The sequence below is a fragment of the Elephas maximus genome, chromosome 12 (assembly GCF_024166365.1).
Source record: "Elephas maximus indicus isolate mEleMax1 chromosome 12, mEleMax1 primary haplotype, whole genome shotgun sequence".
In the NCBI taxonomy this organism is placed as follows: Eukaryota; Metazoa; Chordata; class Mammalia; order Proboscidea; family Elephantidae; genus Elephas; species Elephas maximus.
Window position 1 is genome coordinate 54,231,346 of NC_064830.1, and position 14,889 is coordinate 54,246,234.

The window sequence follows — 14,889 nt, forward strand, 5'->3', positions numbered from 1 at the left end:
TTTTTAATTGCGGACTGTATCCATACTCTACCTTAAGTATCATTTCAAGGATTAAATAACGTATCAATTGATGGTAGTGTCTGGCACATAGCAGACATTCCTACATTCTCTCCCTATTCCCTCAGTGTCCAAGTTTAAGACACATCTCTAACAGATCATCCATGGTATGATAAAGTCAAATTGGCTGATTCCAAAGTCCTACAGAGATAGTTATACGGATTCAGAGTGAATTCCCACCATTTTGAAAACCCTACTTTTTGTCTAGAGTAATTCTGTGTTCCCAGGTCCAGTGGAGCCCTGGTGGTACAGTGGTTAAGAGTTATGGTGAGCTACAGCTGCTAACCATAAAAGTGGGCAGCTTCAATCTACCAGCTGCTCTTTGGAAACCCTATGGACAGTTCTACTCTGTCCTATAAGGTAGCTATGAGTCAGAATTGACTCAACAGCAATGGGTTTGGCTTATTATTATTATTATTTTTGGTTTAGGTCCAGTAGACCATCACTGCTTCATTCATAAAACTAATAAGGGAAGACTGGAGATCCAAGGATGAGCTCTTTGAAGAAGGTATGTTCCCCTTCTTTAATCCTCTGGGAATGAAAGAGATCTGGTGGGGGAAAAGAGTAGGATGGGGGAAATTTCCATTTAGTACCTTCCAGGAAGCCCCCTTCTTTCATCGCTAATTTTTTTTTTCATTTTCATAATAGATTTTAGCATTTTCATCTGACAATAAAATTTCCAGAGGCTTTCTGAAGGTTACTTGTGACCTGAACTTCCTTTTTAAAGGGAGTTATCAGTTATGACTCACTTCATTAATTTACAAAACCACCTAGTGAGCCTTCAGTAAGGAAGGAGATATTACCATAGGTAGCACTGTGCCTTGCACGCCAACACTCAACTGTGATATAAACTAGAGATGCAGTCTTTGAGTACAAAGAGAAGCAATTTAGGAAGTGTGCTAAAGTCTCCACCTGGGACTACAGAAGGGTAGAAAAGGAACCAGTGCGACAGATGACACCAGGGCAAGTGACAGCAGACAGGGGCTGGATACCTATACCCCACTGAGGAAAAACAATATGGGAAAAAGAAGCCCTAAGAAGTAGACAGAATGTCAGCACATGCTTCCTTTGTGCAAACTTGCCAGGAGGATGCCCCAGATGCTTCAGTAAACTCCATATTTTTTAAAAAGTGCTCAGAAAAGTAGAAGACCATGAACTAGAAAGTATTCTGGGAAATTCCAATGTGGTATCCATGTAAAAAAAACCTACACACAACACACATCATTAATTTTTGGGTAAACTTTACTGGAGAGGTTTAAAAGCAATGAAAAATTTAATAAAATCAGTTTGATGTTTTAATTTTTTGGTGTTTTCCAAATTTTATATAAAATTATCAATTTCAATATTGACTTCTGCCAAAATGTATAAGAAGTTTAGATATATGTATTGAAATGCTTATTTAAAGTATTAGATGACAGAATTTAAGAATAGAAGGCACATTAATGATACTACCACCCCATTTTCTCACAGACTTAGAAAGTTTAGGGGATTCCTGGAGTCAGTGCCATCAGACACCATTAGAGCTAAGACTATAAACCAAGCCTTCTGGGTCCCAGGCCCACATTCTTTCCACTATAGCCTGAAGGCTAAGAATAAATATAAATTTGTGCCACTGAAAACTTTATTTTTAGTTTTATGGAATATAAATACCTTTTCTCTTTTACCTGGTTATTTTAAAATAAATTTATAAGAGGCTTCTGCTTGCCAACCTACTGCCTGCAACCCCACACTCATCACCCAGCCAAGATTCTCTTAAGTGGTCTGCGCATTACCTGGGTTTCAAAATAAAGACCTTCCCACTTGCCAATTCCAGACTGCTTAACTGGTTCTAGATTGCCAGGTCTTCTGGGTCTGGCCTACCTGAGTGGTATGGATTTTCTAACCTGTACTTTCAGCTTTGTGCCAACATTCCCCGTATACTAAATATGATCTGCAGCTGCGCACTGTCCCAGTGCAAACATCAAAAACCACCCTGTTCTTTCCATGGAGGTTGAGGGAAGGCTTTTAACAGTTGGTGGTTTTCCTAGTTTCCTGATGCTTTCCACTGTGACTTTTGCATAAGGAAGTGATAATTGGGACAAGGCGTAAGACATCTTCTCCCTCCACAGTAGCTGTAGAGCCAGAATGGAAACTAACTGATGCCTACCAGAGAGTCAACCAATCACTTAAATGTCTCATCCAAAAATAAAAGCCAAATACGTATTTCTTAGTTTTTTGTATATATTTGCAATATAAATACTAATTTGTTTTCAAAGTACATATTCATTTAACACTTTGAGAAAGTTATCTAGCATGGCACAGCAACGTAATGTAAAGTCACTATAGTAGTGATTAAGGAAAAATAGAACTGCTTTCGGGAAAAGGGATCCTAGAAGGAATACAAATAGGCATGATGATTTGAACTTGCAAGGAGAAGGTGAAGCAACTTAGTCCACATTGTGCTGCCAATACAGCATGCTAAAGGACTACTATGTGAGACAGTAACCCAGACGGGATCTTGTAGAAACAAAAGCTCGTAACAATGAAGGTACACGTGCTTGCATAGTGCATTAATCTTAAAGAAACTGAACATTTCATTCTTTTAATAACTTAAATGAACAGCACTTAAAACATATCACATGAAGTTAAAGACTTGTGCATATATTTCAGATTTCAACATTCATGTCAAAAATACATAGTATGATTTTACATAGGATTTGTGCTATATTAGAACATTAGAGACAAACATCACTTGAGTATGTTAAGGGAAACATTAAATATTAAATAACTGAGAAATAAAATGTGTAAATGCTAATCTAACTGGGGGTTTTGCTATTGCAACATGTCCAATGAAGTGGCTTTGACAGTACAAAAAGGATTAGGACATGAGTTTTTCCAGTCTACTTAGAATATGTGGATCTCATTCCAGAAATCCTTTAATAAAAACTGGTCCAGGACAACAGGAAATGTTAAATTTGGTATACTCCGTTCTATGCTAATTTTTACTTTCAAACTTGGGTACTGAGCAAATACTTTTAAATTGTCACTCCTTATTAACATCGTGGTGAAAACTGAGGGTTTGTTGGCGATTCAGTGTAAGATTTGAGTTCATATGCAGCACCGCTATCAACTTCCATTGACTTTCTAGAGAACAGGAGCCGTACATCTCTATGGAGGTAGATCTTTCCAGATTTAGAACTCTGGAACCTAAACAAACAAACAGAAAAAGATGCATCATCTTGGGGGAACGAGTCTTTAAAACAAAACAAAACAATAAAAAACCCTGAGTAATTTTGAAAGCAGGAAGAATTAGCTTAACACTAACTCCTCAATATTGTATTTAAGGTCTTATATCGCTAAATCACATGCTTCTATTTAAGTGCCTCTCACTTACTATTCCTTAAGCACTCCATGCACTCCTCCCTTCTTTTGTTCCAATGCCTGAGATGCTTGTTCCTGTAAGTCTGGGTTTCATACATAATGTCACTTTTCATCCCTAAGAAGTATATGTACTTTTCCTCTTCTACCATGTCCAGTTTCAGTTACATCAGCCAACTATACTTCTTAGGTCTTTGCAGCCCTACCATCTTCTAGTCACACAGAATAATCCATTTCACACAATCTGGGCTCCCATGGTTTGGGTTGATTAAAATACATTCCACACATGGAAAATCACTAAAGAAAATGGTCAAGTTTTGAGGGCAATCACAAGATGAGAAAGGACTGCTATTATCAATAGAGGCTACCTAAATAAAGCCTAGCCATTGTCAAAAATCAAGAGAAAATGTAGTAGTGTAATGAAAATGGCTATCAAAACAATATATGAAACAGTTTCTAGCTCCTGCTAATATCTGTAGCACAAGACAAGAAACTGGAATCTTTAATTACATAAGCTTACCTGGCATTTAATCAAACAAAGGAAACCCTGGTGGTATAGTGGTTAAGCGCTACAGATGCAAACCAAAAGGTTGGCAGTTTGAATCCACCAGGTGGTCCTCAGAAACTCTACAGGGCAGTTCTACCCTGTCCTAAAGGGTCACTATGAGTCAGAATCAACTCCATGGCAATGGGTTTGGTTTTTTGGTTTAGTCAAACAAAACCTGTAGTGCTAATTTCTCTTTGTCTTTCCCCTGGCACAGCAGAAATACTCTGTGAAATGAGCTCCTTCACGTGGCCTTTTGCCTTGGTTCTTTGGAAAAACAGCTTGAGAGATTTTTTTTTCCCTAAGCTTTGAGGAGTTACATTTGCCATAGTCTTCTGCCCCAGAGCATTTGTTACTTTTGTCCATGTTGATTGATATTTCCTGGGTAAGCTGTAAATAACTTGTGGTTTCATAGTTTTTGTCTGGGCATGGGCTGCAGCCTGCTCTGTGATTGGTATTGCACCTTGTAGGGATTGGTCAATAGACTATGCACATAAGGTGACTATAGCCTACTATGCAAACAAAGTGTCTGTGGCCTACAGAGAGAGGACTGGTCAGTTTGTGGCACTGCTGACAAGGAGCCCTGGTGGTGCAATGGTTAAGAGCTACAGCTGCTAATCAAAAGGTCTGTAGTTCAAATCCACCAGCCGCTCCTTGGAAACCCTATGGGGCAGTTCTACTCTGTCCTATAGGGTTGCTATGAGTCAGAATCAACTCGAAGGCAATGGGTTTGGTTTTGGTGTGTATATGTGCAGCCAACCTCACAGGGTTTTTCAGACAGAAGCAGGAAGAGAAGCAGTAAGAAGCTGCAGAAGGAAACAGGAAGAAACAGAAAGACAGGACGCAGAAGAAAGAGGAGAGAAGCAGAAAGAAAGGAGGCAAGGAACCTCCTAAAATAGCTGTAACACGGGTCAAAAACTGTAACACTGAAGACAGTGACAGGCCCAGAAGGGGCCCAGAGGCAGAGCTGGTGGTGGCAGACAGTAGGGCCAAGAGGAGCCTGTCCTAAGGTGGTTGAGAGGAAGTCTGCACAGCCAAGAGGACCTGAGAGAGCTATCCTGTACTGATGAAGGGAAACTTTACCTACATGCTTCCTGATCCTGGGTTGTACCCTGTTACTTCCTTAATAAACCACTTAACTGTGAGTAAGTATTGTCTGTGAGTTCCATGTGGCCATTCCAGTGGATTATCAAACCAAGAAGAGAAGTAGAGATGTGCTGGGAGGGACAGCTGGTGTCAGAATTGGTAAAAAGGTTGGAGGGTGGAGGTATGTCTGACTTCCACCTCACGAAAATTAGCTTTGGGCTGATCCTGATCATTACCCACCCTGAAGTTAGACAGGTTCTGACACTGTTACTTCTCAGCCATTTTCACACTCTCTTTTTGTGAATTTTATTCCTAAACTAGCTTAAAAATGTTGTGGTCAGTTGTATATGTAAAAGGACTCACTCTCCTTCTCTCTAAAGTTTTTCACCATCCCAATCTGAAAAACATAGTAAGTTTGGGAAAGTATACCATTTTCCCCAAGGAGGTTTCTTTACAGCATTTGAAGTATCTAGGGATTATAGTCATTATGTGGGGCAGAATAATAGCTAGAGTAGTTTTTCCTTTGGCAAACGTTGTGTTCTGGCTAAGGTTGTTAAACTTCAAGAATAGTGTCAAATGGAAGTTTAATCAGAGAGAGTTAAATCTTTTCCTAGGTTGAGGTATTCTTATAGTCTACTATTTCATGCTAACATTCTTTTTAAAAGGCACCCTGGGTGCTTAATGATTAAGGGCTCAGCTGCTAACTGAAAGGTAGCAGTTTGAACCCACCAGCGGCTCCAGAGGAGAAAAGACTTGGCAATTTGCTCCCATAAAGATTAAAACAAAATAAAACAAAACCCATTGCCATCAAGTTGACTCCAACTCATAGCAACCCTATAGGATGGAACAGAACTGCCCCATAGTGTTTCCAAGGCTGCAATCTTTATGGAAGCAGACTGCCACATCTTTCTCTCGCAAAGTGGCTAGTGGGTTCGAACTGCCAACCTTTTGGTTAGCAGTCGAGTGCTCCACCACTGTATCATAAAGATTACAGCCTAGGAAAACCTATGCAGCAGTTCTATTCTGTCATATAGGGTTGCTACAAGTCAGAATCGACTGATGGCACACAAACAACAATAACATTCTTTTTAAAAGTCCTCCAGGCCTGGCTACCATTATTGAATATTTTGAACAAAGATTCTACAGAAGAATCCTAATCAAAAGGGGGAAAATTTAGAAAAAAATTTCAAATTCTCATGGAGTCCAGACTTTCTAGAGCCATGGAGGCTGGATGAATCCCTGAAACTATTGCCCTGAGTTAATCTTTAAATCTTAAACCAAATACATCCTCTGAAGTCTTCTTTAGAAACCAAACAATAATTTAGCTTAACTAGCAAAGAATGTCTGCCTTGAGCACTGTGCTCTTCTTTAGGTCTTTCTATGTGGGATCAAATTGACAACAGCAACTCAAAAGTTTAGATAGGAAATTTAGGGTGCAGTGAGCTTATGTTAATGGGGGAGGAAGAGGAATAACTTGGAAAAGAAGTGTGAGAATGGTCGCACAACTCAAAGAATGTAATCAATGTCACTGAACTGTACATGTAGAAATTGCTGAATTGGTATATGTTCGGCTGTGTATTTTCTGTGGTATTTTCAATTGCATCATATGCGTGTGAAAGCTGGACAACGAATAAGGAAGACTGAAGAATTGATGCCTTGAATTGTGGTGTTGGCGAAGAATATCGAATATACCATAGACTGCCAAAAGAATGAACAAATCTGTCTTGGAAGAAGTACAACCAGAATGCTCCTTAGAAGCAAGGATGGCGAGACTGTGTCTTACATACTTTGGACATGTTGTCAGGAGGGATCAGTCCCTGGAGAAGGACACCATGCTTGGCAGAGTACAGGGTCAGCGGAAAAGAGGAAGGCCCTCAACGAGGTGGATAGACACTGTGCCTGCAAAAATGGGCTCAAGCATAATAACGATTGTAAAGATGGCACAGGACCAGGCAGTGTTTCGTTCTGTGGTACATAGGGTTGCTATGACTCAGAACTGACTTGACAGCATCTAACAACAACAACAACTGCTGTGTATATTCTCAACAAAAACAAAAGTCCTCCAGGCCTGTTTTGGTAGATTTCTTATTCCCCTAATCTATGTAACATTTCCTGTGAAGCCCATGTCAGGCAGTGTCAAGGTGGGTTTATACACATTTATGCCAGTTCAACATGTCCTTCAGATGAAGAACACTGGGCAGAAGACTCCAAGATGAGACCACTAATTAAGTAGTGCTTTGGGGGAAACCAATTAACTTAATAGACTTTTTAAAGCATGGGACATAAGCGTATAGCTCCTTATTCACTTGCAGTGCATGAATTACTTAATATGGCTCCTCTAGCCACAGTCTCTGTGACTCAGATACAATGACTGAGTGTGGCTATGCAAATAAGGTCTATGGAACACTAAAGAAGGGATTGATCAGTTTTGCCATCCCACCAGGCTTAAAATGAGCCATCCCAGAGGCAGGGGGAGAGGAATCTCACTACCACCAAGGAAGAAGAGCCAGGAGTGGGGTGTGTCCTATGGACCTAGGATCCCTGCACTGAGAAGCTCCTGGAACCAGAAGACCAAGAGAAAGAGAGCTGTAAACACTGAAGATGGTGAGAAGCAGTGGCAGAGAAATGGTGGCAGTAGAGTCAGGAGATCAGGAGGAGACAACACTGAGGGCTGCGCACGGAGCAAGAGTGCCTTTAGGCAGGAGGCTTGCTGGCAGAGTAGGATGCCTCCAAGTACTTGGTGGAGCTAGGTTTGCCAGCTCACGGAGCTAGAGCTGAGACCCTCTGGCCAAGGCTTACTGGTGGTCTGGGGTTGCCTTGGGGCACTTACCAGCAGAGTTAAAAGAGCTTTGTAACACTTGCCTGAGAAGGTCAGAGGATGAGGGGTCAGAGAGAGGCATGCCTGCAGGCACAGCTCAAAAGAGGATATCCTGATGGAAGAACTGTATCCTGATCATTCTTGAACTTAAACTGTAACCTGTTACTTCTCTAATAAACCTCATAATCGTGAGTATGCTCTGTAAGTTCTATGTGGCAACTGCAATGGATTATCGAACCCAGCAGAGAAGTAGTACCATGGGAGGGACTGTTAGTGTCAAAATTGGTAAAGATGGTAGACAGAGGAGGCATGTCTGACCTCCGCTTCATAGTAATCAGCCTTGGGCTGATGCTGATGGTGATTCTTTCTTCCTCTTGTGAAGTTAGAGGAGGTCAGACGGCACCCCCATGCCATTTTTACATCACTCCAGAGCACCACTGCAAGGCAGATCTAATAAAAAGATAGTTGGTTGTCACCATCAGTAACAGACTAAAGACTCTGGGCCCTGGATGAAAGGTGTATCCTCCTGATGAGTAGGGCTCCTTACAGTGAGGAGTTACACAAAGATGAATTACTGTCGATGAGATGAGTGAGGACTTACAATGGGTAGCAGAAACCCTAAACCACCTGACTTACTCATCAATTCTGGGAGCTATACTAGAGTCCCTCAAAGGCAAACCAATGGCTTCTCAAAACCTAGTGCTGTAAACTGGCTACTGAAAGGAAAAAAGATATTTCTGACAGACCCACTAGAAAAAAAGCTCTATGGGAACAGAGATTTTTGTCACTGCTGTTTCCTTAGTACCTAGAAATATGCCTGGCACATAAATATTTGCTGAACGAGTAGATGAATGAATGAAATGAATAGAAGTTAAGAACTTTCCTGTCTGATACAGTAGCCACTAGCCACATGCAGCTACTGAACACTGAAATGTAGCTAGTTCAAAGTGAGATGGACTATAAATACAAAATACACACTTGATTTTGAGGATTTAGTACAAAAAGAGAATGTAAAATACCTTAATTTTTTATTAATTATATCTTGAAATAACACTTGGATACATTGGGTTAAATAAAATGTGTTTAATTATTATCGCCTCTTTTTTTAAAAATGTAACTAGGAGCCCTGATGGTGCAATGGTCAAGCACTCAGCTGCTAACCAAAAAAAGTTGGTAGTTCAAACATATCCAGAGGCTCTGCTGGAGAAAAGACCTGGCAGTTTGCTCCTGTGAAGATCATAGTGTAGAAAACCCTATGGGGCAGTTCTACTCTGTCACATTGGGTCCCTATAATTGACTTGATGGCACCCAATGACAACAACATTGGAAAATACAGAACTACATACATGGCTCATATTATATCTCCATTGGACACTTCTGGTTTAGGAAACGGTGTTTTACACTGCCCCAGATACATCAACATTTGTACATAAGCATTAGTTTTGATATAAAAATATTTTACATTTCACAGTTAAATTAAAACTCCTCTAGTTCTTCAAGGCATAATGACTGCAGGAAGGTATGCCATGGGCTTTCTGTATCTTGGCATGTCATTCAGGACTCCTGAGCTAAGCAAAATTCAATCTGCATTGGTCCAAATAGAGTATGGTTTTTAAAAATAAACAAAAAATTTTAGTATTGTTCTTCTAAAGTAACATTTTCTTATTAATTTAACATTACCTCAGGTGAATGAGGTAGCGTAATAACCGTTCTTCTGCATGCTGGATGTTCTCTTTATTAACACTTCTCTTCATTTCTTGTTTAACAGGTACAGAAAAAGTTCTTTGTCGTAGGAATGTCTGATGATTGGCTGGCATATCTCGTAAGTCATATATCACAACAAACATCTTCACCACAGTCTTATTAGGGTTGAATAAGGTCTGAAGAAACAATATAGAAATTACTCTTTAAAAACAGTGATTTGTTGATATGACTCAAAATGATTGTGCCAATATAAAATAGGCTTTTTAAATAATAAGGTTATCCCAGGGGACATATTCAGTTTCAGGGACTAAAGTTAATAAATCTCAGAAGTTTATATAACATATTCAATTTTTTAAAAAAAGATCAATTTAATTATCTCTTTTGCAGTAATATGAAATCCTGGAACACATCAAAATCTTTAGCCACAAAATTTCATGTTAATAATAGACAATATCTTTTGCTTTTTATTCAGTTTTCAGTCTTAAGAAGTAGTTCCACTAACTTAAGACACACACTTAATGAGTTAAAACACTCTAGTTCAATTGTTGCAACCATTTGCTTCATTAAAGAGTATCCACTACAAAGTTCTCAAAATTGAATTTTAATTTCTCTCACATCTTAATGGTGAGTTAATAGAATTTTTTAAATAAATAAATAAAAGAGCAGTAAAACTAGAGTTTTTGGTGTTTTAGTTACACATGTTTATTGTAAAATTAAAGGAAGTCATTTTTTAGAGCACCTATTTGAAAATTTTTCCAAATTTAGAAAATGAAGTTCATTATCATTAGATCCAAAGTGGCTAAACAATACTTCATGTTCTCATATTCAGGTTCATTTCAAAACTTGGAGTAACACTAGATTTTTTTTTATCATCATTAATACATCATAATGAACAAAAATATTTTTCCTTAGCAATGACTGAATTGGATTCAATTGGTACTTGGATATGAATAATTAAAGCAATATTAAAAGTACTAATTTCTAAATAAAACCCCAAACTGCTAATCTGACTTTAACCAAATTACCAACAACACATCAATAGGTAACTTGGTGCCCATGTTTTCAGAAGCTCATCCGTGGCACTGGACATCACTCACTGAATCAAAATGAGAAATATATCAATATTATGATCCAATTTTTGAGGTCTACTGAGTCTTAAGATTAAGGCTAATACATTCAACAACCACAACTAGCAAACTAGGAGTTCAAACAATATTTATACATAATTAAACTATATAAGGAATGAAAGACATACCCAAATTTCAGATTTAAAATTAAGTACTAAAGTTGGCAGTCCTCAAACAAGAAGTGAGTGTGCTGCCTCTGGGTTTATGCCTCATTATTATGACAACTGACAGCTAGCTTTCCAGTGACCCACGCTTTCTCATGAGCTATACAGTCAGGGGCAAGAGAAAGAAGATTATCACTCTTAGAGTTCAAAAAATCCATTTAACATAAAAATCATACTTTAATATGCAGTGATCCTTGCTCAGTAAAATTTACATATCTGTATATCTGGGTGAGTATATCTAATGCATAGTACTATGTTTCAATCCTGTGTGATAAGAAATAAATATAAAGACTCCTTGCAGTACTAAAACAATGGTGATGAGTAAAAGTGGCCTGACAAAGCACTGAACACAACACCAACGTGCATAAGTCTTACTGGATTAGACCAGATACTTAGTGTGAGGAACCAGCCTCAGATAGACTCTTTGCAGTCTGCAGGAGCCAACTCTGTAATAGACTTGAAGGCTTGCAGTATTGTTGTGTCTGACTTAGAGATGAGCTGAATCTCAAACTGGCCTGGACATCAAATTAATCTTCTCAGAATCCTAGACCAGGGATAATACAGGACTACTCCAGGCCAGAAGGGTTCTCCTGGGACAAAACTAGATCATCGCTTAGACCAAAGAATGATGCCTTTCCATCCTGATTATCTGTCACATTATAGTTTGTATGATCACAGCCATTAGGATCAATTTCAGATATTATCACACTAGGGATATCATTTTGTTTCCCAAATTTTCCTGCCAAAGCAATACTAATATTTGGGGTCTCCCTTTAAACAGGTCAATCTCAGTCTGATTTATTATAATGAACAGAAGGCAATGGTAATGTTCGGTTCTAATTATATTGAAAACAGCTCTATTAACTTAAGCAAACTGTCATATACTATTTTTCTAAAGCATTCACCTTGATTAGCTTATTAATGCTTTCCTTTTATGGAGGTCCCCAAATGGTCATTCCTGTGGCAGAGCAGGGAAACTCCGAACAAAGCTGCAGCCCCACTGTTACTTACCAAAGTTGTTGCAGCAGCAGGAGCAGGAGAAAGGGCTAAGTTCTATATGTATGTGAGAGAATGATTATTGCAATTGTAGGCTATAAAACACATACCACTTGTATTGTTCCTGAAGGAGGTACTCGATAACCCCTTTTACCAAGGGACTCTAAAGTAATCACACCCTTAAATAAAAGAAGACAAATTGAGTACAAACTGATGCATACATATATAAAAGACTATAAGACAAGAATAATAAATCACGTAATTACTAAAATTTCAAATCCTATTTGTATGGAAAAACACTCAAATTGAATTAATAAAGGTACTTTCTATGAGTATGAGTTAGTGAGGGTTCCATTAAAAAGAAATAATTTACAGTTCTCTCTGGAAATGTTGCAGTAAATAATACATAACATCAATGGCCATGCTGCTTGAAATTACTATTATGAAGATATAAAAATAAGATGTTCCTTAACCAAAAAGGAAAGAAAGGGAGATTACAGAATTATTCTCAAGTATCATGAGGGTGACAATGAAGAAGCAAAACAATTTACTGGTTTTTGAAAATGTGAAAAGTCACATATGTGGAAGGGTCTAAGTGTTGAAAAAAAATGAAGTCAATTCCTCACTTTTGTTGAGTTGTCATATGTCTGTATTCTTGGCCAGAGACAGAAAAAAACAGAAAGGGAATTTGGAGTCTGTGTTTCCTACTTGATCTCTTAAGTTACAGGAGAAGGGAAATTCAGGGCAAAAGGTAGGAAATGAAGGTTTAATCAACAACATTCAAGGTTTTGACTTGTTCTATATAAAACCTTGCTTCCCTAGAATTCAGCATTTCTTCAGAAATAATCCTATACCATGTTGTGCCTTACCTGGGTTTTAATTAGGATATTGCCTTTTGGCAGGGGAGAGAGGTCATTTACTTTTTAAGGAACCTAAGAATCCAAATTGATTCTAGATCAAAATACAATCAATTGAAGCTCTGAGAGCTAAGATCTGAGTCAAAATTAAAGCTAAATTAGGGTTGTTTTGTTTAAAAAAGACTAAAAGGTGGTTACAGGAGTCCTCTGGTACTCAGTTACCCAAAGAATGGTCCTCAGACCAGCATCATCACATCACTGTGAACTTGTTAAAATGAAGAATTTCTGGTCTCGCTCCAGACCGACCAAATCAAAATCTATATATTAACAAGATTCTCCAGAGGATAGTATATGTACATTAAATTTTGAGAAGCACTGCTCTACTATATGAAGTAGTTTTTCTGCCAAGGATGCTCACCAATTAGTCTCTAATCTTTGCCGAAGTCCAAATAATGGGGAAAAAAACCCAAAAAAACCAAACCCGTTGCTGTCAAGTCGATTCTGACTCAGATCCTATTCTGACTCAGATCCTATAAATGAGTATAAATTAAAACGAATGAAATTCAAATAGAATGTGTGAAAGCTTCTCAATAACCAGAATGACCAAATGACTACAGGTGGTCATTGTGATACTTAATTCTTAGTTTTAAGAAATGAATGCCGATTCATTTGTTTTAACTAGGCTAATTTTTTTAATACTTATCTTTCCAGTGGTTAAGGTAGTTAAGTAGGCCAAATAATCACATGCTCTACATTTCATCATTTTACACTGTACATGTCAAAACATGCCAGCCTTATGTAAAAGTAAATATAAAACAGAGCTGCCCCACCAGGCAACATCTCTGCTGGGTTTGAAAGTCAGACCATGGGAGGGAAGTAAAAGGAGCAGAAATCGTAAAAGGGAAGGCCAGATTTCCACATGTGAATCCCTCAAGTCCGAGTTAACAGCACTGGACATCAGACTGTTAAATTAACACATTCATATTGGGAAAAATTCATGAGAATGGGTACTGGAAAGACAGACATGGTCCTTGATAAACCTGAGTTATCATAAGTTCATTTAAAAAATGAAAACAGAAAATCAACAAACTGCATCCCTAATCAAAACAGCAAGGAAGTTTAACCATCTGTCTCTTGGAATCGGCTCTCCACTGGTCTAGTGAGGAACTATGTATGCCACTTTTCTAATATGAGCAGAGTATGGATATTTACTCTACATGAAAAATGGTATATACTCCTCTTCCTAGTTCCACAAAGAGAAAGTAAAATATACCTAAATAGCTACTTTTATAATCACATTATTATAGACAATACACATTACTATTCTTCCTTGCCACCCCAATCTCACCAAAGATATGTACGAAAACCTGTGAGGCAAAAATTACTACCAAACCTATACATATTTTATTTAATACATATAATGTTAATAGTTATTAGGACATGATAATAGTAACAAAATCAATTCATGAAGAAAATATATAGATTTAGAAAACCTTTATGTTTAAGGCAACATTTTACAACAACTTCTAAGCAATGTAAAAATCAGTAGTTGCACTGGCAAGTTATGGATTTTAGAAAGGGATTGGGAAATTATTTGATATGTCATTATTAAATTTATTAATTGACTTTATTAGTTATCTTAATTAGTTGGCATATTAATATTTCTACCTAGAAAAATCACTATATTTAACATATGGAAGAAATATATATTTTCTTCTGGCATTTTAGGATAGAATAAGGTTAAGAAACTAAATTTGGTCAAAATCTTACACAGATGCTAAAATTATTGTGGAACAGAGAATATGCAAAGCTAAATGGAAATCCAAAAGAAATATATCTTAATTTGTCACAAATGGCAGGAAATCATTCATAGCCTTGCCACTGGCACACCTGCTTCAGACCTTTTTATCCTGGCTTCACCATTCTTGAAGGATAGATAAACTCAAAGCAATAACCTGATTTACTACCCTTTCCAATATCTATTCAAAACCATGTATGTGTGCTTTCCAGTACTTTTTAGAGACAGTGACAAATTCATGTCTCTTAACCTATGTTTTTTATATGTTAACAAAGATCTAGGATTAATGCTGTTTTGCTTTTTAAAATCATATTCAGATTATTCCTTGCTCCTGAATTACACTCAAAATACTTGCGCTGATATTCAGCCAGTTCACCCTCT

At 37.8% G+C, this 14,889-nt stretch overlaps 1 protein-coding gene across 6 annotated transcripts in view; it reads right to left on the minus strand.

The window, feature by feature from the left end:
* Nucleotides 1-1,391: 1,391 nt before the first annotated feature.
* The window catches only part of ATOSA (atos homolog A), a 202,739-nt gene continuing 189,241 nt past the window's right edge, over nt 1,392-14,889 (minus strand). For 4 of the 6 annotated variants that reach the window (XM_049903410.1, XM_049903409.1, XM_049903411.1 and 1 more), the window contains exons 11-13: nt 11,964-12,032; nt 9,543-9,742; nt 1,392-3,243 (exon numbers count right to left, since the gene is read on the minus strand). In XM_049903410.1, the coding sequence (XP_049759367.1) occupies nt 3,090-3,243; nt 9,543-9,742; nt 11,964-12,032 (423 nt within the window). In that variant the 3' untranslated portion in view covers nt 1,392-3,089. Of the gene's footprint in view, nt 3,244-9,542; nt 9,743-10,821; nt 10,958-11,868; nt 12,033-14,889 lie in introns of those variants that run through there. The other 2 variants (XR_007519585.1, XR_007519586.1) reach the window with 2 other exon arrangements.